The sequence below is a fragment of the Macrotis lagotis genome, chromosome 2 (assembly GCF_037893015.1).
Source record: "Macrotis lagotis isolate mMagLag1 chromosome 2, bilby.v1.9.chrom.fasta, whole genome shotgun sequence".
Lineage (NCBI taxonomy): Eukaryota > Metazoa > Chordata > Mammalia > Peramelemorphia > Peramelidae > Macrotis > Macrotis lagotis.
This window is the reverse complement of record NC_133659.1, coordinates 321910771-321937730: the sequence shown is the minus strand read 5'-3', so window position 1 is coordinate 321937730 and position 26960 is coordinate 321910771. Positions and strand designations below refer to the sequence as shown.

General features: G+C 39.0%; 1 protein-coding gene across 1 annotated transcript in view; it reads right to left on the bottom strand.

Moving 5' to 3' along the window:
- STAB2 (stabilin 2) overlaps positions 1-26960 on the bottom strand; it is a 165948-nt gene that overhangs the window by 117075 nt on the left and 21913 nt on the right. Inside the window, exons 9-18 of the mRNA XM_074226721.1 lie at positions 26043-26176; positions 20611-20744; positions 18601-18683; positions 16981-17130; positions 14651-14794; positions 12059-12115; positions 11838-11963; positions 5307-5360; positions 4420-4500; positions 2537-2689 (exon numbers count right to left, since the gene is read on the bottom strand). Of these exons, the coding sequence (XP_074082822.1) occupies positions 2537-2689; positions 4420-4500; positions 5307-5360; positions 11838-11963; positions 12059-12115; positions 14651-14794; positions 16981-17130; positions 18601-18683; positions 20611-20744; positions 26043-26176 (1116 nt within the window). The remainder of the gene's footprint in view (positions 1-2536; positions 2690-4419; positions 4501-5306; positions 5361-11837; positions 11964-12058; positions 12116-14650; positions 14795-16980; positions 17131-18600; positions 18684-20610; positions 20745-26042; positions 26177-26960) is intronic.

Sequence of the window (26960 nt, the reverse complement as noted above, 5' to 3'; positions counted from 1 at the left end):
CAGAGGTAGTAGTAGAAATGGTAGCAGTAGTGGTAGTAGTAATAATAGTAGTGATAGCAATAGCAGTAGTAGTAATAGTAGTAGTAGTAGTAGTAGTACCATCAAAATCACTATCCTTTGTAGATAGAATGCTTTATCAACCTAAACCCATTGACCATCTCTGTCCATCCCTAATGCTCATCCTCATGTAATTCTCTTAAAATACATCTTTTCCTATTCAATTTTTAGCATTAATTTTCCCACAGCGAATATCCATTTCCCAACTTTTCCATCCTTTTAAGAAGTTTTCCTCTGGCTCTATCCACATATAATGCCAGATGAGTCCATGGGTCTGCTCCTACTTAGATGAGTCAGATAGCTGTTCCAGCTGCTCCCCCCCCCCTTTATTGATGAGGAAGAAAAATAATTTGGAAAAGTGAAAGTAGACAGGTATTAGATGGTGGGGGGGGGGGATTGTCTTTGCATCCTCCCCATGGTTCCAGGCTAGCTGAACTTCCTCTCATGGCTTGGGAGATGACCAGGGCATAATACAAATTTGAGGGGCAGCTAGGTGGTGCAGTGGATAGAGCACTGGCCCTGGAGTCAGGAGTACCTGAGTTCAAATCTGGCCTCAGACACTTAAAAATTACCTAGCTGTGTGGCCTTGGGGAAGGCATTTAACCCCATTGCCTTGCAAAAAAAAAAAAGATAAAAAAAGATACACATTTGGGCTATAATTTATGACCATTCTAGGGAGGAATGTGGATCTGGATAGGGTTATTCTTTCTCTGAGAAAATGCTGAATTGCAGCAAATTGAGAATTACATCTAATGTCAGGAAATATATTGATTTTTTAAAATAGGGGTGATATCTTACATTGCTTGATTGAGACCTTTGTCATCTCTATGCATTTGGAGACCCAGTTTTTCAATAGGTACCATTAAGCTGATTCTTCCAATGGCACAGGCTACCCAATGGGTAGTAAGTACTTAATGACAATGAATATCATTGGTTTAGCGGGTCATTTGGAACATAGATGAGACTTTTCTCACTTGGTCCTACAGGACAGACAAATAGCAATGGCTAGAAGATGTCCAAAGCAGATTTTGCTTTCATATGAAGGAAAACTTCTCTACAGTGAGAGCTATTCCAAAATAGAAAGAACTATCTCCAGAGTTAATGAATCTCCTCCCAGGGTTCAAATCTCCTTGTGACACTATTTGTGTGACCTTGATTAAGTCATATACCATAGACACTACTAAGCTGATTCTCTCAGTGGTATTGCCAATCCATAGGGAAGTGACGATTCCATCTGTAAAAAGAGGTTTGGCTTAGATACAAAATGGAGCTTCATGGGAGATATTATGAGAACATAAGTAACTATTCAGAATTTTGTTGTGAGAATCCATGAGGTATCAGCTGGAGAACACTCAAGAGAATTCATGGTACTGATGCAAAATATTATTATTTCAATAAATGTGAGCTTGTAGTATCTATGGAAACCTGAAAGGTACCCATATGGCAGTGGGGAACTTTAAAGCATCCTGATTTCAACAAAATGAGTCTAAAGGTTACCATGGAAACAAGAATATACCCCCAAGGGGTTCATGCACTCAGAGAACAGCAGTATCTGGCATTTCAAAGATACTGAAAACTTAATTGGTTAACCCATATCTTTTTTGTGAAATATCAGTTTTATTTCCATTTTACAGAGGGGAAAAAAACTAAGGGATACTGACATTTTTTGATTTCTCTTCACTGGTTTAATATTCCACCATTTCCTTCTGCTTCCTGAATAGCCTTCCAGTCCTTGGTCAAAAAGAATAAGACAAAGTACAAGGCTTTGGAGGTCCTTTCTTGGTCCTGTTTCATATGTCTGGGAGGGGCAGCTAGATGGTACAGTGGATAGGGCACCAGCCTTAGAGACAGGAGGGCAGGAGTTTGAATCCAGCCTCAGATGCCTGCCACTAACTAGCTGATTGACCTTGGACAAGACACTTAACCCTGATTGCCTCACATCTAGAGCCATCTCCAGTCATCCTGATTCATATCTGGCCATTGGACCCAGATGGGTCAGGAGGAGAGAGTGAGGCTGGTGACTCAGCACAACACCCCCTCAGTCCCCTTAGTCAAATTCAATTCATATGCTTGTCATCACATCACCTCCCTGATGTCATGGACTTCTTCAAGAATGAAGGATAAACATTATTACTGTTATTATCCATATGTAAGTGAAAGAGGCTTTCAGGAGGATTTGGATTTGGATGCCCTCTCAAATATCGAGTCTTTTATCCCAATATCATTTAGACTTTCTGAGTCTCAGTTTCCTTGCCTATAAAATGAAGGGATGGAATCAGTGGCCTCTAACGTCCCTTCTAACTCTAAATCTCTGATATAATGAACTTATAGAGTTGTTAGGATCTTGTCTGTCTCTGCACTGAAAGAATAATCACTGCTTTAGTTCATCTCTATCCTTAGACACTTCTTGTCTATGTAACCTTGAGCAAATCTTTGAATTTTTCCCACATCAAAAAATCTAAGATTCTTTGAATCTTACCAGTTTCATGTCCCTCTGGGTCTCATCACACCGATGAGGAAGAATGGGAACAATGGAGGGAGGGATGAGAACTCCAGTGAGTGTATAGATTCGGCCATTTTTGGCAGCCACATCCACATCTTCCATTGCCACCTCATTGGCTAGGATTTGTCCCTTCAAAAAGAAGATCAGAGTATCATTAGCAGTCCTTGGGAATCAAAGGAGCTATTTTCCCGAGGTATTTTGTATCATAGATCTATGATTCTTGGCATTATTTATGTCCACAAAAGAAAGGGCTGTCATAGTTAGGAAGATATGACAACAATACCTTAAAAAAACCTATTTTTTTATGGAATTTCAGTCATGCAGAGAGAACCTAGTGAAGGAAACATAAGTATCTGGCACTTTCCTCTCCCTTTCTTGTCCCTCTCCTTCTCCATTCTCCTCTCCTCCTCCCTCCCCTCCCCTCCTTTCCTCTTCCTTCTCCTCTTTCTCTTTTCTCCTCTCCTCTCCTATCTTTTCTTTCTCCTCTCTTACTCTCTCTCTCTCTCCTGTATTCCCCTTTCTCTCTTTCCTTCTCAACTACTAATCCATTTACCCATTCATCTCCCACACATCTATGTATACATCCACACCCTCTCTTTCTCTCTCTCTCCCTCCCTCCCCTGTCTCTTCTACTAATCCCTTTACTCAGTCATCTCCCATTCATCCAACTAAACACCTTCTCATCCATCTAACTCACCCATCCATATCTATCAATATAGATCATATTTTCTTCTCTGTAATTTACAGTTTTAGAGAATTGTCTATAGGAGTGGAGTCAGACTCAAATACAAATGGGGGCATCTCTTTGAGCAGTGCATTGTCCTATAAAATCCTATATCAATGTTAACGATATTTTATTATTTTTATTTATTTTGTGAATATCACCCAATACCACTTTAAGCAGGTTTGGGTTCTATTTGAGAGTACTGTGGGTCACAACAACAAACTAAGTGACTTGTTCCAGGTTGCCTAGTTAGTTTATATCTTAACATGTGACATTTCCTTTCCTTTCTGATCATCCTAGATTCAAAACAATAAAATTTCACCCTGGGAGGGAGAGGGGAGATCAGGAAAGACCAACTGTAGGAAGTAGCATTTGAGTTGAGCTTTGAAGGAGGCTGGGTAAGTCAAGAGGTGAAAGTGAGCAGGGAGAATATTCTAAGCATGGGGGGAGGAGTGGCCAATGCAAGGACTCAAAAACAAGAGAAGGAAAATAGTATTCAAGTAACAGAGTACATGCCTAGAGGAGGAGGGGAGTATGTGTGAGGAAGACTGAAAAGATCATAGGAATATGGATTTAGAACTGGAAAGAACCTTTGAGGTCACAGAGTCCAATCCCATTTATTTTATAGATGAGAAAAATGAGGTTCCAAAAACTGAAGGGACCTGCCCAAGGGTCAAACATCTAGGTAGCATCTGAGGTTTTACTATAAGCCCAGCACAATATTTCCTCTTCCAACTCTCTGTTTGATAGGAAAAACCAGATTGAGAAGAACTTTAAACCCCAAGTAGGGGAGACATGTGTTACAGTGTTGGATTTGGCATGGGCTCCAGTATTACGTCTGGCATTATATGATTTTTGCTTCCATAGGTTTCCTCAGCAAAATGAAGGCATTGGGTTAGATAGTCTTTTCCAGCTTTGTCTATGATTCAATGTTGTTAGAGGTCATATGGAGACCCTGGGGTTGTAGAGTAGAGGGTGTGACATGGTTAGATTTGTACTTTTGGAAAATCACTAGATAGTTTTGTAGAAGATGTATTGATTGGGGGAGAGACTGACTTAAGATAACTGTGGAATAAATCAGTGAACCAATGACAGTCAAGTGGACTGGTCCCAGGAGGAGAAAACTTAGACTTACATTGCTGGTTGTATTAAACTGGATAATCTGGTTGGCCATGCTCCTGATGTGGGGCTTGGAGATGATGTTGGCAACTTCCAACTGAAAGAGACAATAATGATAAACAAATAATCCGAGACCAAGTCCATCTATCCAAGGTGCCATTGGGAAGGAAGGGGGTATTTTCATCTGTCTGCCATTTTCCCCTTTGAAAAGGTCCTATAGCTTTGGTGTGATGAAGATGTATCATCTTGAAGAATCCACTGATGAGGTCTTGGTATCTCCAATAGGGGTAGTGGGAAAACTGAAGGAAGCAATATTAGTCAAGTATGGTTTGAATTAGATGACTTCTGATATTTTCCTTCTCCAGGTATAGTTTCCCAGTCACCCAGCACCTCAGAGTTGGAAGGGACCTTAGAGGTCATTTGGTCTAACTGATATTTGCATAAAGAAAAACCTCTGCAACTCAACCCCCAAATTATTCTTCTGAAGATCTCCCATGAGGCAGGATAAACCACCTTCTCTAGAAGTAGCTCTATTGTTGGACAGCTCCACGATTTACAGTAAAGTTCTTGATTTTCATTAAATTTAAATTGTCTTTTCTTGCTTTTTCTATGCTTAATTCTCATTCCACAAGACAGTCCTTCAAAAACTTGAATGCACTTATCATGTCCCTGCTGGATCTTCTCTTCTCCAAGTTAGATATCCCCAGTCCTTCCTTCAATAAGTCTTGTTAGGACATGAACTTAAGGTCTTTTGCCCTCCCTAAACAGAGGAAGCTATGGGTTTCTGACTTTAAAAAAATCTCTTTTCAAAGATCTAAGGAAAATTTCTCAGTATTTTAACAATATTTCAGATTTCATACCCTATCCTCCTCTTGCCCCCAAGCATGAAAATGCAATACCCACCTGAGTAAATGGGACAATATGATATCGGACAAGTTCCAGAAGTTTCCGAGAGCCCTGGACAGAAGAAACAGAATGCTTGTTAAACAATAGAGTGAATAAAAAGCAGTGTGATCTTGAATTCAGGTCCTTGATTTCAAATGCATTGTACTTGGATTATTCTGGTGGTGAGATTCCCATGACCACTATGGTATTCTTCTTTGAAAGGGTAGATCTGTTTAGAAAAGGCCCATTACTTGTACCTCAAAAGAAGACCAAAGTATATTTGTATCTGAGAAAATTTTCTTCCTTACAAAGAATTCCTGTAGCAATAGATTGTTGAAAGGGGTCAGTAGATAGGAGTGTTACTAGGAAGAACAGAGAGAAGCTCCCTCTTAATCTCCCCACTGCCCACTTGGTCTTGCAAAGAATAAACAGAAGCTGGGTAGGAAGTACAAGCCTATAGGGCATCCATCTTCTGGACAGTCCTGATTAAAGGGAGAAAAGAGAATTTGGCTTAAATCACCTGTCAACAATTCCATTGTGACCTTGGGCAAGTGTCTTAGATGCTCTGAGCCTCAGTTTCCTCCAGTGTTAAATGAAGACAGTGGGAAATTCCTTCTGATTCTATAGCTATAAACCTATGACATTCCATGGTGGGAAAACATTGAATCTTACCAACTTTCAACTCATCTTTGGTCTGCTGAGTGTGTGACTATAGCTCTCTAATCCTCTTGGTCTGAGGCTGCCCTGGGTTTTATTACTCACTGTAACCAAAGAGACATGCAACTAAAAAAATAGAGGAAGTCAGAACAAAGGTAGAATTTCCTTTGGTGGTCAACCATTTTGGTTTCAAAGCCAAGCTGAGAGAAAACTCTATAGGACAGAAAAAAAATTCAGTCTTCTCTGTAGTGGCTGTTTTTGATGGAATTTTAAAACAATTTCAGGGGTAAGAAACAACCATTCTCAAATTGTGGTCCTCAAAAATTTTCTCAGAGGGTGAAATTATTTTCAAGATAACACTTAATAGATATAATTAATATAAACTAAAGTTTTTTGATGGAGTATCCTCAATAATTTTTAAGAATGCAGCTGTTTTCTGGGATCAAAATGTATGAGAATTGCTAGTATAATGGAAATAACATCAGGGACATTTGTTCAAATCTTGCCTTGATTCTTTATTAGTGGGTGATCTTGGTTAATTCACTAAACTTTTCTGGACATCAGTTTCCTCATCTGTAAAATGAGGGGAGTGGGACTTAATAATATCTGAGGTTCCTTCTAAGATAGAAATTTCTAATATTGTATTAGGAAATCAGCTTTGCCACTAATTTCTCCTGGGATTCTGGCTATCTGTTTTTTAATCTTTAAAATGAGACTCTAGATCAGGAAATTTTAACCCGGGGTCCATAAATTTGCTTTTAAAACATATTTTGATAATGATTTTCAACACAAATAGTTTCTTTTGTATTAATATGTATTTTTTTGCATTAAGAACATGATTTTTTAAGGTTTTTGCAAGGCAAATGGGGTTACGTAGCTTGCCCAAGGCCACACAGCTAGGTAATTACTAAGTGTCTGAGACCGGATTTGAACCCAGGTACTCCTGACTCCAGGGCCGGTGCTTTATCCACTGTGCCGTCTAAGCTGCCCCTGAAAACATGATTTTGAGAAGATTCCATAGACTTCACCAGATTGATGATCAGAGGGATTCAGGACATCAAAAAGGAGAGAAAGCCCTGGTCTATATGAATGGTAACACTGCTTTCAACTCTAAAGTTCCACCACCTCTTTATTTATGTCTTTCTTCAATTAGAGAGAAAAAAATAAGAGCTGATACTCATGTAGGATTCAAGATGCTCTACATTTGTTATCTCATTTGGGTCTTGGGACAATATGGTAAAGGGAAGTAATTGGGAGAGTGATAGTGACTCTTGCTGTTGACTTCAATGATCTTTGGAAATACTGGGTGAGGAAACTCTTTCTACCTAATGAAATCAATACCTTATTTCAGCTGATCATCTTAGGAAGTTGTCTTGTGCATTTGGAAGCAAAGAGACTTTGCTTAGGGTCACATAGCTAGTTAGGCGTAGAAGCTGCATCTTCTAATTATAAGGCTAGCTCTATAACTCCCCTGTGCCTGGGATACAGAGAATTTAAGTGACTGCTTAAGGGTCAAGGATCAGAGGAATGTTAACATATGTTACAGGCATGACTTGAACCCAGGTCATCCTAACTCTAACATCAGATCTACTCTATCTCTATCTACAACTCTATCTACAAACTATCTCTAGTGATAATGACAAGTATAATGAGGATTATTAACTCCATTTTGCAGATAAAGACCCAGAGAGGCAGAGGGCCTTGTCGGTGACCACAAGGGAAGTTCAGTCATTGACTGAACCAGGGCTTCTTGGCTCTACATTCAGTATTCTATCCACCAAACCACAGAGATCTAAAGATAGAGATCTTTAGAAGTCCATTAATAGGACTGAATTCAGCACCACATTAAACTCTACTTTGGCTTTTCCAATACATAGAGACAAACAGGATACATTTCCAGGTATTGTTTTTATCTAAGTGTCTTTTGGTGCCACTTCCCTGGCAGGCACATGTTTGCTGAAGTGATGACAATGACTTCCTCAATGGTGGTCCAGAGACAAAATTGCCCCACTAAAGGAAGGTCAGCAAGAGAGGGCATTTCTATTAAAGACTTTTACATATATCCATTGCCTCTCATTCTATCTGGAAGGTAGTTATGAATTAAAGAGAGCATTGTTCTCCTACTCTATTATTTCTATATGATTCCAGAACAAATTCTAAGGCCTGGCTCTCAAGTCAACAGTTATATCCTGGGAGTTCCCAAAGATCTGGTACAGATTTAAGATATAATGAGACTTTTGGGGTACCCTCTATATTAACCTGATAATCATAGGACCAGGGCTGCTATATTGTAAACAATATGTCTTATAGGCTGTCCTTAAGAGAATGCCTTTGATTAAGGCAAACTAATTCAAAAGGAAGAATTAAATTCATCTAAATTAAATTATAAGAAAATTTGCATCACAAGAAAATTTAAAATGGGTAGCTTTGAACCTGGGGAAAATCAAGGAGGGAATCCTTTCCCTTCTATCCTAGAAAGCATGTCCAGAGAATTACAGTTAGGATATTTCTACCAAGACAGATGGTCACGACTCTCCAATAGAGTGAAACCCTTTCCTAATTTAGCCAGTCTTCAAGAATGCAAAGGACTAAAGTGAAAATCAACAGAAACAATATATTTCCTTCACTTTGGTGGAGAAAAGAGGTTTTATAATTCCAAGTAGAAAGAAGATGGGGGGTGGGTCTTGATTGTAGGGAACAGAAGAATACAGTGGCGGCACGTGGGGATTTGAATTTAAAGGGCCTTGGTTCAAATGTTGGTTCTGATACCGTTAACTGTGTGGTCTTGGGCAAATCAATTTTTTTTCAGACTAGTTTCCTTATATATAAAATGAGAGTGGTTGGATTAAGGACTTCTGAGATCTCTCACTTCTAAATCAATGATCCTACAATCTTCAGGAACCAAAGAGGGAGGTGAGTGAGAGCAGATCTTAGAAAAAGGCAAAATTGGGAAGACAAATAGGGAGATGAATCGCTTTCTTCTTTTTTGGTAGTTTCTTGAGATCTGTTAGTACCTACTTCTTCCTCCCCTTCCCTATGGCCTGGTGATACATTTAATGTGTGCTTAAATCTATATGAACAAGTTGTTTCCTCAGAAAGAATGCAAGCTCCTAGAGGACTGAGTTGTTTCTGTTAAATTTTAATGTTTGGTGTATTTAATAGGTGCTTTAAAAGATGCCTATTGATTAAGATAAGTAGGTAGGCTGGCATGGAGGGTGTACTCAAACCAACGTAATGTTGCAAACATGGTTTAGTAGTTTTTGTTTCTTTATGAATTTTAAAGTAAAGTTTAGTTTAAAAATTTAGTTTTGCATGACCATATCTATAACCTATATCAAATTGCTTGTCTTCTCAATGAGAGGTAAGGGAGGAGGAGAAGGAAGAGGAAGAGGAGGGGGGATGGGTAAGGAGAGGAAGGGAGAGAGAGAGTCCAAATTTTAAAAAATGTTAAAAATTGATTTTTAGAAACAAATACTTAAGTTTAAAAAATTAAGTTTAGTAGATTTAGTTTCTTGACACAGAAAAAAGCATTGCTTTTTTATGATGAGGTATTCAATGTTTGCTTTAAACAAAAATTCCTTGGGTTCATACCTAATAGAAATGTGCCAGCCATGTCTATGGTTAGGAGGGAAGAGAAAAGAGGGAAGAGAAATCCTGAAAGTTGACAATCCTAATGACAAAACAAGAGAAGTTTGGGCACCAAAATAAATTGGGGAAAACAAAGATTCTCTCTTTAAAAGGAGCCTAGGAACAACAGATTAGGAAAGGATTGAATGATTCTTTCAAGTTGTTCTCTGTTCAACTTATTTCCCAGGAATTTTTAAAAACTACCTTGCTCTAAAGTGTTATATGTAAAGTTAGTATTTAATGAAGGTTTGCTTAAATTGATCTTTTAATCAAGGTTTATTTTTATATAACAAATATAGAAAAAATGACTTTTTAATAGTTGTTTCCATAGAGCGCCACCTTCTGGTTCTCAGGAAAGGCACAAGTCTTGAAACCAAGAGCTGGGAAGAACTCGCCTCCCCTCTGGTGGCAGTTTTCTGAATTGCAGGAAGTGTCCAAAATATCTCTCTTAAGAACTGAACTTGCAAAAATTAAATGCCAGAATCACAGATCATAGTAGATATAAAGCTGAGAGGGACCTCAGTAGCCATATAGATCAATCCACTTATTTAAATAGATAAGCAAACTGAGGCCCAGAGAAATTAAGTGATTTATTTTTTTTTAATTTTTTAAAAAAATTATTTATTTATTTTTGCAAGGCAATGGGGTTAAGTGGATTGCCCAAGCCCACACAGCTAGGTAATTATTCAGTGTTTGAACTCAGGTACTCCTGACTCCAGGGCCAGTGCTCTATCCATGTGCCACCTAGCTGCCCCAATTAAGTGACGTATTGTAGGGTCATGAAACAAGTGAAATACCAGAAGTAGAATTACTCCAGAATCAATGTTCTTTTTGTGAAAATCCTTAATTTAACAAAATTTCTCAAGTTCAATATTGAATCTCTTCTGTCTAGAAAAACTAGTATTGATATGTCCTTTACTATGAACTTGAGAAATTCTTGCCTTTTTTTAGATGTATTCAAGAAATAATCGAAAACTATGGTTTTAGAATGGAAAGGAATCTCAGAATCTATGTAGTTCAACTTCTTCCTTTTTAGAAGTTAAGGAAAATGAGATTTGAAGAAATAAAGTGATTACACAGAGGTAGTATGTGGCCAAGGATGGATTTGCACCCAACTCTCTTGACTCTAAATCGCTTGTTCTTTGCCTTAGCTATACTACTTTTATTAGGAATTACATTATATAGAGTTAAATTCTCCTCCAAAATACAAAGGGAATTGACTTTAACTCATTTTTATTTTTAAGTTAGGTATAGACAAGTGCCCAAAATCCAATTTTTAAAGATTGGGTCTGTCACTCTATCAGAGAACATTCTATTAACTTCTGCAAATCTGTGTGGTCCTAATGGAGAGAAACTTTTGATACAGCTATCAATATTATTGTATTAAGGTTTGTAAAGCACTTTATATGTGTTGTATAATTTATTTTGCTATTTTTTATTTTTGTTTTTTGCAAGGCAATGGGATTAAGTGATTTGCCCAGTTTCATCCAGCTAGGTAATTATTAGATGTCTGAGGTTGGATTTGAACTCAGGTCCTCCTGACTCCAGGGTCAGTGCTCTATCCACTAGCGCCACCTAGCTGTCCCTATTATATCATTTATTATTTGATATGGGTTAGGAGTGAGAATAGTGGGGTTCTGGGAAAGTAGAAGTGAAAAGGGCAATTGGGGGTACTCAGAGTAACCTTTACAATTTATCATTTTTGGGGGCCAAGAAACTCAGTTCAGTCTAGTTGCTGTTCTGTCTAAAAGCTAGCTTTGAGAACGGAAGGGGATAGGAGGAGCTGCAAGGAATCATCTGGTTCTTCACTCAGTGCTATCTTGCAAGCTGAGTTAAATAGAGCTGAATGTGTAGACAAAGATTATGTTATATTTTAATTGTTATGATAGTTTACATAATAAAATGACAAATACTATAAGGATATAATTTTATATAATTATAATAATATAAGATCATATTATCATCTATTATATTGTCATATTATATAGTAAGAACTAGTATTTATATAGAGATTTAAGGTTTGAAAATTAATTTATAAATATTATGCATCTTATACTCAAAACAATTCTATTAGTATCCACAATTTACAGATGAGGAAACCGAAGCGGAGGTCAAGTGACTTGACCAGGGTCACACAACTAAATAAGTGGGGTTTGAAGCTGGATTTGAACTCAGATCTTCCTGACTCCAGGTTCAGGGCTCTACCCTTTGTGCCACCTTGTATTGGTTACTATTATACAATTGAAATTGGAATGATCACCATACCTCTGCAGAGAGGAGATGGTCCAGAACACCATCTTTCATGTTGTTCAAGGCTTCATCACTTGGCACAAAGATCGTATATGGTCCACCAACACCATCCTCATCTAGGGCTTGGCCCACAGTTGTTGCCTGAATTTGACAAAGGAAGATTTATGGACAGTCAAGCTTGGGCCTGCATTTGCAAACATTCCCCAGGACTTCTTGAGAGTTATGTAGAAACCTACCTCCAAAAGGGACCTAAATCTGCTGTATCTTGGCTGTAGCATTGTCATTATGGTTTGCTAAAGGGGAAAAAAAAAAGAAATGCAGTATTTTACCTCTTGAGTTTTGTTTTAAAAGAATCAATGAAGAGGAGGTGCTATGCATTAAGGTATTAGAACTAGAAGACATCTGATTTGAGAAATATTTCAATTTTGCTGAAAAGTTGCTTCAGGGTAGAATATCCTATGGATGAAGTTATTTAAGTTGATATCTTTATCTTCCTGTGCAAGTCATGCTGGGCAAATTCCCATGTGTCAGGCAAATGGAACAGTTTATTTCAAGTAATCGCCAAGTCCCCTCAATCATGGCAAAGTACCAATGGTCTACTTTGTTGAATAAATATTATTTATCGATTACATCTATACTACTATCATGCTTTTATTGTTGAGTTGTTTTCATTATGTCTGATTCTTTGTGACCCCATTTGGGATTTTCTTGGTATAAAATGAGAGTGACTTGTCACTTTCTTCTCCAATTAATTTTCCAGAGGAGAAAACTAAGGCACACAGGGTCAAACAGCTAATAAATGTCTGAGGCCAGATTTAAACTCAGGACTTCCTGATTCCATGCCTAATGCTCTCTCCACTGTACCATCTAGCTGCCCCTATATTACCTAGGCAAGCTGAACTCTGATACCAGTTATAGCTCCTAAATTACTTGGATCTCTTGTAAGACTCCTATGGAGGATATGAAGGATATTGAGCTTTGCAAGGGGATCATTACCATTTGTACCATGATTAATATGGAAATATATTTAATATAGTTTTATATATATCACTATATATAGCATATTGCTTGCTGTCAGGGGGAAGGGAGATGGAAGGGAGGGAGGGAGAAAAACGTGGAACTCAAAAATCTTACAAAAAAATGAATGTTGAAAACTATCTTTGCATGTAGTTAGAAAAAATTAAATAAATTTTTAAAAAAAGAAAAAAAGATTTAATCTTTATGGTTTGGTGCATGATGCATGGATACCTTCAGAAGCACACTGGAAAGAGAACTTGTTTAAGGCAACACCCTGAGTTCAGGTCCCAGTGAGGACACTTACTACCCATGTATTCTTGAGCAAATCACTGACCTCACTGGGATTCAGGTTTTTCATCTGTACAATGAGAGAGTTGGGCTGTATAATTCTAAGGTTCCTACTAATACTAAATCTATTACCTTAGGCTTCTTGGTCTCAGTAGAGACATCTATAACGTTCTCAAAATCTAATGGATAAATATGATTGAAGAAGCACTGTATGCCAGTTGTAAGTAACATAAACAGAAATGCTATATTAGATTTTGGGAATAAGGACACAGAAATGAAACAATCTCTGCCCTCAGGAAGCTTACAGTCTAACAAGCACCAACAGATGATTAGATGAAATAAATGCAAAGTGATCTCCAGGGCGTCATTGTTACTGATAACTAGAAGCTTTTCCCTAATCTTAGGACTCCAATTCATCTGAAAAAAGACTGTCAAGGCCTCTTAGGCTAACTTGTATATATCCCACCACATGTATACACTCTAGCTAAATTCTATTCACTTGATCCCTAAGTACCTTCTGAGCTGTCCTGTCCTTTGCTTACTCCCAGAATGTCTTTCTCTCTCTGTCTTTGCCTTCTGATATCCTACCCATCCTTAATAGAAGTCATTCAAAAAATACTCCACCATAAAACTTTCTCTGACTTTTCCCAAATGCAAGAGACTCCTCTGTCATTTGAGTTCACAGAACTTTAAAATTGCTTTTATAAACTTATTGTACTGTATTTACCTGTACATATGCTTTATCTCTCTCTCTCTCTCTCTCTGTTATTTTTAAGTTATTTCAGGTCATAGACTTTATTTCTGGATATTACATACAATAGGGGCTTAATCATGTCTGTCAATTAAATGGATAGATAAATCCAGTATTAATGCAGTCTGAATCTAAAAATGAGGAGCGGCCTGTTCGTAGTGGGTAAAGAGCCAGCTTTACAGTCAGAAGAATTGGGTTCATGTCCTGTGTCATGGATGGGCAGTGTGACTTTGGGTAAGTCATTTAACTATCCTTGTAAATTCTCTAAGATTATAACATTGAAGAAGAGTTAACAATTTGCATTGTAAGATTTATTTCACTGGGAATTCAGTATAACAAATGAAATTACACATCTGGTGAGTAAGAAATAGTCATAAAATAACCATTTTCCCTCTTACTTTGTGCCTTTCCATTTAGATGTTGCTCTTCAGGGCAATAAAAAAGAGGGCCATCAGAGATTTGGAGCTAGAAGAGATCTTAGAGATTAGCAATTGCAACTTTTTTTTGCAAGGCAGTAAGGTTAAGGGACTTGCTCAAGGTCACACAGCTAGGTAATTATTATGTGTCTGAGGCCAGATTTGAACTAAATGCAACTTTCTTATTTTAAAGGGAGGAAATTGAGGCAGAGATTAAGTGACATGCAATGTCACAATGACATGCTAAATGTCAAGGTAGGATTTACACAAAGGGTTCTTGACTTTAACACCTGTGCTCTCATCACTGTACCACAAAAATACCCGAGTTAATATCATTTTAAATTCCAGTTTCTTACCTCTGTATTGCTCTCAAACACAGGTGCCATTTTGTCCAAGGCCTTATCAATGATATGCAAGAGTCCATTGGAGGCAATTATATTCCCTTGTACAATTTTCCCTTTCTTTTTTCCTCCACTGAGTTTGAGCCTAAGTTGATTGTCCTAAAGAAGCAAAAGGAATAGTTGTTAACAGTGTGGTATAATGGAAAGAACATTGACTCAGGAGTCAGAGGAAATGTCTAAGCTCAGCTTCACTCTTCATTCCCTATCTGGTCCTAGATGACTGGCATTTGACAAATAAATGGGGCTCCTTTTTTCTACAGGAGGAAGAAAATTGCGGATCGCATTTCAGAAAATGTCTATTTTAATCCCAATCACTCCCTAGTGGAAAAAAAATCCACTTTTCATTAGCAATATTCTCTTTTTAGTACTATATGGTTTAGAATCATGGAATCTCTGTGACTCTACATTAACATCAGTGATCATTTGTAAACAAAATATTCTGGAAAAAAGATATTTGCAAGGAAATGAATGAAATGGAAAGTAGCTGGACCAATAATACATTGAGTGGCTATTGTCCTTTATTCTTGAAGAAGACCAAAATGACATCACTATGTTGGGCTCAAGCAGTGTGTCTGACTATGACTGAGGACAAGTGACGATAACTGGGCATCCCAGTGGGATGTGTAGAAGGCTTTGATATGTTGGGTGGTTCTTTTAGGGAAAATTAGCATTAATAAAAAATAGAACAAGAATGAAAAGGCTGTGGATGCATCACAGGATCAAGAGTTGGAGATACGTTGGAAGCCATCTAGTCTTCACCCCATGGAGATTTTGTGAAGAATAGAGGGGAAGAAAGGTTGAATGATTTGTCCAAGATCACAGTGGTGGGAAGAAGTGGTGGTGATCATGCAGACACCACATGGAGGGTCTATACTGATGATATCACAGACACATCAGTGTCCAAGGGTAAAATTTAGGTAGTCTACCTCAATCTCAATTTTCTCATCTGCAAAGCGGAGATAATCAGACTTGCAATGCACAGCTTTCTTGAAGGAGCTTTGAATATTATAGTGTTATAGAAATACATTATTAATATAGTATTAGACCTTACTTGCCTAGATAATTATGAGGGAAAAGCCACCTTTTGGAGGTGAAGGGTGGAATGAACCTTCATGGAAATAATAGCAGCTGAAAAATCTCCAGTGAATTTCCTTTAAAAAATATTGGCCAGGAGAAGTGGTATTGGCAAAAATGACACTTTGGGGAGGAGGGAGGCTGAGTGTTTTTTTTTTTTTTAAAGACTATTAGGAAAGATGGAAGATTAAGTCAGAGGGGATAGATAAACTCTAGTAATCTAAAATAAACACAACCTATTTCCTTTTCCTTAAAAGGAATGCTGATCTTGTTTTGTACCCATCCTATCCTACCAGGAAACAGATTTCATGCTCAAATTTTTCTTTCCTGTTCTAAGTAGAATGACTGCTAGCGTTGGCAAAACACATACACACACATTCATGTATGTAACAACCTATATTCTTCTTCTGGGTGGATGGTCTTCCTGAATTGCAGCAGCCTAAACATTCATTGCCCCTGCAGCCCAATCAGATTTTGAATATTGCTAAACTTAGATGGGCTAAATCTCAGGGAACAGGTAAAAAGACTGTTCCAGGGCTCATGTCTATTTCAACTAAGAAAACTAAAAATATTAACATTGTATATTTAAAATTTATACAAGGATTTATATGTATTTTCTTATTTCAATCTCAAAACAACCCTATGAAGAGGGTATCATTATTATCTATCTTTTACAGATAAGAAAACTGAGGTTGATGGGGGTTAGGTGACTTGTCCAAGGTCACACAGTCACTGTTCCAAAATTAATGAGAGGATGTTCTTTGTCACTATTCCTGTTTTTTAAAAAAATGATAAAGTGAAATGGTAGATGAGGGAAAAATTATTTGAGAATTATTCTCCATATGTTTAGTCTATGCCCCTGTTTTAAAGTTAGAAAGTCCCCTTTTGCTTCTGCCAATTCCAGCTTGTCAACCTTTATCTCCTCTGCGACCACATAAGGAGTTTCTACTGAAGAAACCATTAAAGCCTGTGTGGGTCTGAGGTATTATTCTTTCCCAGTCTCACAAAATGAATGTGGGAGAAGGTAAGCCAGAACTGCACCTCAGTTCCTTTTTTAAAATATACTTCATAGCATCACAGAAATGACTGCCAAAAAAACTCTCAGGCTTTGCTGCCTTAAAGTATTTTGTCCTATGAGTAAAAATGAAGTTATAAATTGGAATTAAAATTAAAACTTAAAAATATAAATGAAAACCTTAAGGTTTTCTTACCTTGTCTCCATTGAATATTTCCCCTGACTTCCCAGTCAAAGTATAAAAGGTATCTGTGCTGTTCAGCCCTTCAGTGTCTACCTGGCCAGCGATGATGTGGAGTTTTACAAAATATTGGGCATTCTCTTTATTCATCAAAAGCTCCTTGACCTGAGAAAAGTAGAGAGAGGTTCCCCATCTTTCGTTGCCAAACAAATCCTTCACATTGCAACTGGGCAGAGCCAAGGGATCCCAATGGATGTTTGCATTTGTACAATTCTTTCAGTCAACAATCATTTATTAAATACTATGGTTGTGTCAGATGCTTTCCTGGGAGGTGGAGTGGAATGTAAAGAAAGTGAGATGAAGATTAAAAACAAGAGTCCTTGTCCTTAAGGAACTTGTATGGCTTTGTGGAGGGAGAATCTGAGTTCAAATTCTGCTTATGATGTTGACTACCAATATGTTCTTGGGTAAGTCACTTAACTTCTGGGTTTCAGGTTCTCCATCAATTAAAGGGGGTTGGACTAGAGGGCCTCAGATGTCTTTTCTAGTTCTAGATCTATGATTATCTAGATCCTAAGGACAGACCGTGACCCTAAGCCATTGTCACATAGGGAACAGAGAACTAATCTCTTGTCAGGAAGATCTAGTTTCAAGTCTTAATTTTGACATCCTTGGACAAATCACTGACCTTGAGAAACAAATGAGATTATATACATATATGTATTTAGACTTTTTTTTAATGAATACAAAACCCAAGTCTCAGAATTTGCATTATTACTTTACTTCCTGATGGCTATCTCTTCATGAGTTGCCTTGCTATTTCATCTAGAGACCATTCCCTAGAATTTTCATCTCTGGAGAGCCCATCCTGGGTTCCTGCTATCTTGATAGTGAATGTTTCATGGCCAATTCTATCAGACACTGATCCCACCCTTACCTCCCACCCTTTCTGCTTTCCTTTCCTGAATCTGTAATCAAATCAACCCTGTCATTATTTCTGGAAAACTATGCCCTTCTGGTTGCTCTCATTGTTTCTTAAATTCTCAAACCTCAATGTCCTTCCTTAGTCACCATAACCCATATACATTGTCTTTCCCATCAGAATGTAAGCTCCTTGAGGGTAAGGACAGCTCATCACTTTATATTTGTATTTGTATGTCCAATGTTTAGTATATAAAGCTTGGCAAGTAGAACATGGTTAATAAATGCTTTTTTATTCATCCTTCCTTTTTAACCCTGAGCAAATCCATACCCCCAAGCCTTAATTTTCTCATCAGTATAATGAAAAGAGTTGGACTAGATGAGTTCTCAGTTCCCTTTCAGTTTGAACTCTATAATTTTATGATTTTATGTCCATCTCATAAATCACATACAATTAGAATTCAATTAAGGTTTTGCCAGTCATGACCAAAACGAGTGTCTGTAGCATGAGAAATGATCTTTGGGATCTTGAATAAGGAATGGCTTTACCACCATGGAACCAGTATCAATAGCACCATTGCCATTATCACCGCCACCGTTGGCACCATGATATTTGCTTCTGAGTACTTTTGGCAGATTGCTGTGGTAATCTTTACTGACCTAAACTTCTCCCTGTCCCCCTTCCCATACATAGTTATCCCCATGGCTACTTACATTTGTTCCTTTTAACCCCTTGTTTGTTGGTACTAACACAGTGAAAGGTCCCAGGTTGCTGAGAGGCCAGGCATAGACTTTGTCTTGGGAGAGAAAAACAGAAGAAGAGAAAATACTTATGTAAATATGATGGCGCATATCAACAAATGGCTTTTCCTTGAGGTTGAGTGGTTTTAGCCTTTGGAATGATGGATCTCTGTATTTTCTAGGCTCATTGACTGGAGTGCTGAATCTACCTTTATGCTAATTGGTTTTTTTTTTTTTTGGTAATTATCTTTGAGGCCCAAATGCAGCTTAGAAGGCATTCTTATCTCTAACAATGTGACAATGGTGTGATGGGTCTTGTAGATATTCTCTCATCCTGGGATATCATGCTAACTTATGGGAAGAAGCAGTGTAATCCTTACTGTCTAGACATAATAGCTATGTCACAAATGCTTTTTGGCAAGGTGGAAAGAATACAGCATTTGGATTCAGGTGAACTGAGTTTGAATCTTGGTCATCACTTATTTCCTATTCTACCTTGGGGAAGCTATCTCCCTCGTATGGGCCTCAGTTTCCTCATTAGTAAAAAAGAGATTAGATTAGATGACTAGTTTCTGCCACTTCATAGGCACTTGATAAATACCTATAGGCCTGACCATGAAGGTCCTTCCTGCTTTAGAGCTATAATTTACTGGTACATGGAATGGAATCACTACCATTGTCTTTGGTTTTTCTGAGCTGGAAGCCTTATGAGAGGTCCTAGGATCATAGATTTGGAGCAAGAAGGACCTTGAAGGTCATCAAATCCATCCCCTTTCATTTTGCAGTTGAGAACATTGAGGCAGACAATAGTTACGTGACTTTCCCAGGATCACACAACTAGTAAGGAACTGACTGAATTTGGACTCCAGCTTTCTGACAAGTTGTTTTGTCTCCAGGCTTCAGTTTCCTCATCCGTAAAATAAAGGCAATGACTTTGATGATGTTTAGGGATCCCTTCCAGGCCTGAGTCTCTGATGTTATGATATATGATACTTGTCCAAAGGAATTTTGAGATAGCAAAGATTCTAAACTTCCTTGTCTTTCCTCACTGAATAACCCAATAAATCCCTGAATTAAGTGGAGCCCAATACCCACTGATGTTTCCAGGCCTCAAGACACCTAGCAAATATCATTGAACCAAGGAGTAGTTGTTTTCACTAACCCCCTGACCTGCTTTATTTCTAGGAGAACATACTGGTGAGCTGGCTCATTTGAGGTGCTACTTTATTTACAGTTGGTGTGGACAAAAGATTCCAAAGTTTGTAAAGAGCTTGGCAAACCTCAGACCCAGTCCTCCCAATAACCCTGTAATAGTAGACACTGCAAAAATTATTACCCTTGTTTTGCAGATGGGGAAACTGAGTCTCAGAGAATATAAATGATTTGCCCGAGGTCACCCAGTTATTAACAGAAATAAGATTTGGACCAAGCTCCTCCTAAATCTGAATATAGTATATTTTGCCATGTTATGGTGCCCTGGTGGCAGTCAGTAAGACGATACTAAATTTATCTCATTGTTTCCAGCCTCAGTGGATACAGCTGCCTATCCTTATCTGGTCCCACACAGATGGATATGTCAGACTGAGGCAGAAGGGGCATATAACCTTTGTCCTGCACTGATAATCCTAGGTATACTGTTGGCATTGAGAATGTATTTATTCATGCCAAATCTATAGAGTTCCTCTCTAGAAGGCCTTTATCACTTATTCATTCTCAGATGGCCTGATCCATCCCTCAGACATTCACCATGGCCAGCTTGCTTAGGACCTGTTCCTCCTTCATTCCTCCCCGAGGCACAGGACTCAGAGCCATCTCTCTATAGAACAGATGCTACTTTAGCCTGATCCTTTACTTCTACCATATTTTTCTCCTTCTCATAGCCCAACCTGGCTTGAACTCAAACTATAATAGCCTGTGGCTATCTGGGGTCTGGTGGTTGGTGGGTTGACCTCTCTGTAGGAATCTGCATACTTAACTGCATACCCAGGAGTGAAATGAAGGAGGTCAATTTTCCTTGCCACTGGCCTCTGGGTTCTGTGTTGAGGTTTTGAAGCCGTTCCATAATGTTCCCGTAGCACATGGATCCATCCCCCACATAGCCTTTCTGGCAAGTACACCTGTGCAGAAGGGGAATATGGGAGAGAATGACAGAATCTCAGAGGCAAGAGACAGAATTAACTCAACAAAGACAACAACAAATTTTCTGGGCCTCAGTTTCCTTCTCTATAAACTGAGGGGGTTGGACTTGATGCTGCTGAGGTCCCTTCTAGATCTAAATCTGTGATCCTTGTTCTTTCTGGATCTCACTTTCCTCCTCTGTAAAAGGAGGGGGTTGGATTATATGCCTTTCAAGCTCTAAACCTATGATCATATAGTATGTGTCTACATTAACAGCCTTATTGCATAGTATGTAGTAGGCACTTAATAAATGTCTATTGTGCAATCAAGACCAAGAATGGCTTTTGTATCAAAAAAGGCAGGGAAAGTTCGACTTTCAAAAGGAGAAAAAGGGAAAGATCAGGATGAAAGACTCCTTTCAACAAGACAGCTTCATATCACTAAAGATATCAATGATCATCTATATATTTTTCCCCTGATAAGAATGTAAATTTCTTGAGGGGAGGGGTTTGTTTGCTATTATATTTGACTAATGATTTGCATATTTCTTAATAAAGTTTTTGTTTCTAATTTCTAATAAATTTATATTAGTTCTTATAGAAAAAAGCTTCTGAGCTGAGGTTACAGAATTCCAAATGCTCTGAGAAGAACAGGTATAAAACCCACCTGAACAAGAATTTGTCTTTCTAGGAGTGTGGGAGGGTGGCGTGCCGAAATGGAATAGAGTTGCATCTGGTGGGGGATAGCCCTTTCCCAATAGGGACTGGTCTATGTCTCCCCTTCCCCTAAATTTGATCTTTGGTACCCCAGGCCAGGCTGACTCATTTGGGAGAGAGCTTTGTGGGACCCATGCTCTCTGGCTTTTCACTCTTGAGGATCCTTTTCTGCCTAGAGCTTCTTCCTTCCCATGGCAAGTTCTTCCCAGGGCCTCCATTTTGAGGAAGGGTCCAGGCTAGTCCTTCTTCAGTCCTAACCTCCAGACTTCTTTGTCACTATGGCCCTACATAAGTGCTTTCTCCTTCCCCATTATTTAGAGCATGAACTCCTTGAAGGCATGTACTGTTTTTCCTACCACTTAGCACAGAGAATACAACAGTAAGCACTTAATAAACACTGGTTGACTTCCAAAGAAGCAAACAGAGGGTCATAGTGGTCGAGGAAGGCAGGTACTATAGCAGCAATGGTTTCTTGAAGTGGGCAAAAGCAATGGTGTTCATGATCCTTGGCAAAGACTGGTGGACAGTCATGAGGTAGAGGAAAAGTGAGTCAGAAAACTGCTTCCTTTCCACTCTATCTGAGCACCATGGAAAAAAGCACAGTTGACCTAGGTCTTGCTACAGCTTTGTTTTCTGGGGCAAATGATGAAGAGATCCTTTGTTTCAAAAGTTTTACTTTCCTTATGCTTTCTAATAATGGCCAACAGCTTAGGAAGATTTTAATCGCCTGTAAAATGAATGGTGGGTCTAGAAAATCTGGACAGTCTTTTCTAGCCCTAACAATTTTGTCTTCTCCAACTCTAAAGGAACCAAGAAACTGATATTTCTTTTTCTTCCACCAGAATTAGGTCACAGCACCCACCAATTTCTGGTGAATATCATTTTCATGTGTTATTTAGAAGCTTTTTTTCTTAGTCTTCCAATTGGTCAGGATTGTGAGGCAATAAGAGATGGAATCTTGGATACCATGCAGCAAATTGTGAAGCCTTTTCTTTTTTTTTTTTGATACATTAGAATTCCAGTCTTTTACCTCCTCTACTTAAAAAAATAGAACCATCATTTTTATTGCATTGGCATGGCCTAACCATGAACAATTAATAGTTCTCCAATTATTTAGGTCTAACTTTTTCTATGTAGCATAATTTTATCTACTTATAAACGTCTTAGTTGCCCCATCTCACCATGGTGCTACCAATTCCCCCATAGAATCTTGACCTCACTCCCCTACTAAAGTCTCACCATGGGCTTACTTTAACCAATGTTTCATAAAGTTTCTGTTAAAAACAAACAGGGGGACTCTTCTTTTAACCCATGTATTGACCCCTACTACCTCCCATTCTTATATTAGCAAATAGGATATGATATTATCTGGTGGTAGATACATTTTGATGGTGGGAGATGAGGAAGAGGAAAGTTTAGAAGGCTGTCCAAGGGAAGCAGTCCCAGTGTAGGGATTCTGAAAATCTACAGCAATCGTGAGAATTTCAGGTACCCAACAAAGGCAGAGAGGAGTATGTCAAGAAACCAATGAGGGACAAGGCAGACAAGCTCTGATTTCTTCAGCATTCTCCTAGGTTGTCCTGATCACTAATCACACAGCACCTAAAGCTTTCCTTTTTTTGACTATTTGCATTCATGCTCTATTTCCAGGAAGTCCAACTGATGTTTATATACTTTCCCTGGTCTTGTTTTGTACTGTAGACATATAATATTTCACTAATAAGGAAACAACTATATACATTATAGAGTCCAGGCCTGTAATCTTCCTTTACACAGGTTTCCTCAGAGGCAGCTGTTTCCTCCTCCTGTCATTCTATTTAACCCCACAGAGCAGCACAAGCCAATATGTCTGAGGGTCCTAGGACACAGCAAGGGATGCTAGTGTTGATTGTCTGGCTGGTTAATTCACTTAATCCACAGATTTATTAGGTAAAAGGGCACTGGGGATGATAGTGGCGGCCAGTATGAATGTCTAGAAAGATGAAAGTCTCTGAGATTAGGATACTGAGGATTTGTTGAAAGATTCAGGGAATCAAAGAATTAAAATTGTAAAGAATCTCAGGAATAATCTCTTCATTTTACAAATGAAAAAACTGAGGCTCAGGCAGATAAAATCACTTATTTGGTCATTGGCTCATAGATTTAGAGCTAAAGGGACCTTGGAATCCATCTAACCTTTATTTTATAGCTGAGGAAATGGAGGCTTCCAAGATTAAATGATTTGGTCGCAACCCTACAAGCTGACTTTATAGGGGATAGAGATCTAAGTGTGATGGCAATAAGATCTGAGTTCAAAACCATCCTCAGACACCAAGTAGCTGTGTGACCTTGGGCAAGTCATTTAATTGCTGTCTGTCTCAGTTTCCCCAACTTTAAAATGGGGAGAATGATAGCACCTATCTCCCTGGGTTGCTGTGAAGATCAAATGAGATAATCATAAAGCACTGAGATAGTGACTGGCACATCATAAGGGCTATATCAATATTAGCTATTAATGTTATCACCAAAAGATCATGGATTCAAAGTTGTAAAAGACTGTAGAGGTCATTTAATTCAACTCTCATTTTACAGATGGGGAAATCTGAGATGCAAGGACGTTGAGTGACTTGTCCAAGGTCACATAGGAGGTTATGAGGCAGAACTAAGATTTCAACCTGCAGAATGACAATGTCAATCAACAAGCCTGTTTTGACCAGAAACCCTGGGAGTCTTCCCCTCCCAGACTGACTTTGTTTTTTGACAAGGTCTTCCACTATTTCCAATGTCTTGATGTATAGCTTGCCTTTGGTCTCAGCTCACTCCGAAGGAGAAATTGAGGCAAGAGACCACACAGCCACCTCTCACTTCAATCCAAGTCATTTGAAGGACAAATAACTGTGAACTAGATACTGGAGATGCAAAAATAAAGACATGATGTGATCTAGTTGGGCTCTAAGGTTGGAGATCAGATTCTACCCCAATTCTGAGGGCGTAGGAATTTACCTCTTTGAACCTCAGGATGTTTTCTTAAAAGATGTAAAATGGAGATTATAATATGTACATTATCTGTAACAGAGATTTATTGTGAGGCTCAAGGGGATCCTTTAAAACACTACAGTTATCATCCTGAAGAAGAAAGAAGGCTGGAATGGGGGAAGGAGGTATCTAAGATGGGGGAATTCTCTTCAAGAGTTGCAGAGGCTTTCATGAACAGAGGGATCAGATTTGTTTTCCTTGGTCCTTACGGGTAGAAGTTTCCAAATTCCTCTATTTTTTCAAATTATAATACACACATTTGCATGTGTTTATATATGTGGACGTCCTCCCTTCCTCATTAGGATGTTTTTCATTCTCAAAGTCTAGACACAGTGCCCTGAAATGGATATAAATATAGCAAGTATTTTAATATATGTTTGTTGGATCAAATTGAGTTCAACTTGCTAGGCAGCAGGGAAGCCCAGTGGAGGGTGACAGTTTTGGAATTGATTCAAAGGGGAAATGACCTGTCCATGATAGGACCCATGAAGGTCCCTGTCCCAAGTCCACAAGGAGGTGCACTTCCTCTGGGGGGGGGAGGAGGTTCTTAACCAGGAGCAGCAATGGCAGAATGGTCACTTTTCCATTGCATGGCCGGTAGATTCTGAGTCAGAGAGAGGCAATGTGGTGTAGACTCAGGTCCTTTTAAATGAAACATATATACACGCCCAGAAAGATGGAAAGACAGATAGACACACATATGCACATCAAGAGATATGGATAGACAGCTAAACATAGGCCAAGGAATGTGTACACGGAGAAACAGAGATACCCCCAGACCAAGAGATAGAGATATACATAGGCACACCTACACAAGAGAGACATACACACCTACAGAGCCCAGTACCCAGAGACAGACACACAATGCACATAGACCAAATAGACACATACAGACACACACACAGACCAAGAGAGACAGTCAGACCCACATAGACTGAGACACTCAGAAACACAGACAGACACAAGCAGAGATACACAAGACAGAGCTATAAACACAATGAAGCAGACATGCACAGACCAAGAGAGACAGAGGCTGAGAGACTTCCATGGTATAATGGATAGAAGACTATATTGGGTTCAAAGATCTGGTTTCAAATCCTGATTCAGACTTTGGGCCAGCCCCTGAATTTCTTTGACCTCAGTTTCCTAAGCTATAAATTTATACTCTCATGATCATATGATGAAAGAGATGAGGTTTTTGACTCCAAGGAGTTTTGATTTCACGGCCAATTTTGTGAAGCCAGTGTTAATGACTTTAATTCCATGCCCGTGAGAGGTAGAGCTGTGGTCTGAAAGAGTGCTGAGGCTGTGGAGTCTGGGCTTAAAGTCTTGCCCCTGACTCATGCTTGGCTGGGTGACCCTGGGGAAGTTGACTGAACTTCTCAGTGATCCAAGTAGTTCTATGAGACTCTTGCAGAGAAAGGGCTGACTTTTCATTAGGGGAAGGGAAGTTTCTTACATGGGGGCTCCCTATACCCATGAAATCATTGTTCTCTATGTGTCTCAGAGTTACCACGATCTGTTCTCTGTGGAAAGATGGAGCTGGTCGCCATTAGCGAGACTTACTCTGTTTGGCCGGGTGCTCTCATGGTGCAGTTGGCATGTTGGTGACATGGATTGCTAGATTCACAGAGGTCGGTCATGCTGCAGCCCAGGCCGGGGACGAAATGCTGGTAGTGTTCTTTACACTCGCAGTGGGACTTGAATAGAAAGTGGAGAGGGGGGAAGAAAGGATCCAGTGAAATAGCTGGAGTTGAGGGACACAACGATCACACTAGGGTTTGTCCAATTCTTGGCTCTCTCTCTGACTAGCTTCAAAGTTTTATTACCGACCCTCCCCTTCCCCTTAGTCTACAAAGAAGCTTTCTTGGTATTACAACAATAACTAGTATTGTACAGTACCTCTGTCCCTTACAAATATTATCTCAAGCACTCGTATCCTCACAAAGTTCCCTTCTAATTATTCCGCGTGTATATACTGCTTCTCCCTGTAGAATGTAAACTTCTTGAGGGCAGAAATGCTTTTTATTCCCTTCCTTCCCATCCTCTCTCCTTTCCATTCTTCCCTTCTTCTCTCCTTTCTTTCCTTCCCTCTCCTCTCTCCTTTTCTTCTTTCCTTCCCTCCCTCCCTCCCTTCTCTCCTTCTTTCCCCTTCTTCCTTTCCCTCCCTTTCTCCTTCTTCCTTTCTCCCTCCATTCCTTTCTTCCTTTTGTTTTTTCCTTTCTCTTCTCCCACTCTCTCCCTTCCTTCCTCCCTCCCCCCCCCTCCCTCCTTCCTTCCCTTCCTTCCTTCCTCCCTTCGCTCTCGCACATGTAGCACAGGGCCTGGCATTTTAGAGAAGTGTCATAAATGCTCACTTAATTAATATTACTTTATCTCCACCAGAGGTCTTAAGGTGGCCTAGAATTACCAAACTGCAGAGTTGGAAGATAAACAACATGGTATAACATAGACAGTGCTGGTTTTGAAGGTATGAAGAACTGG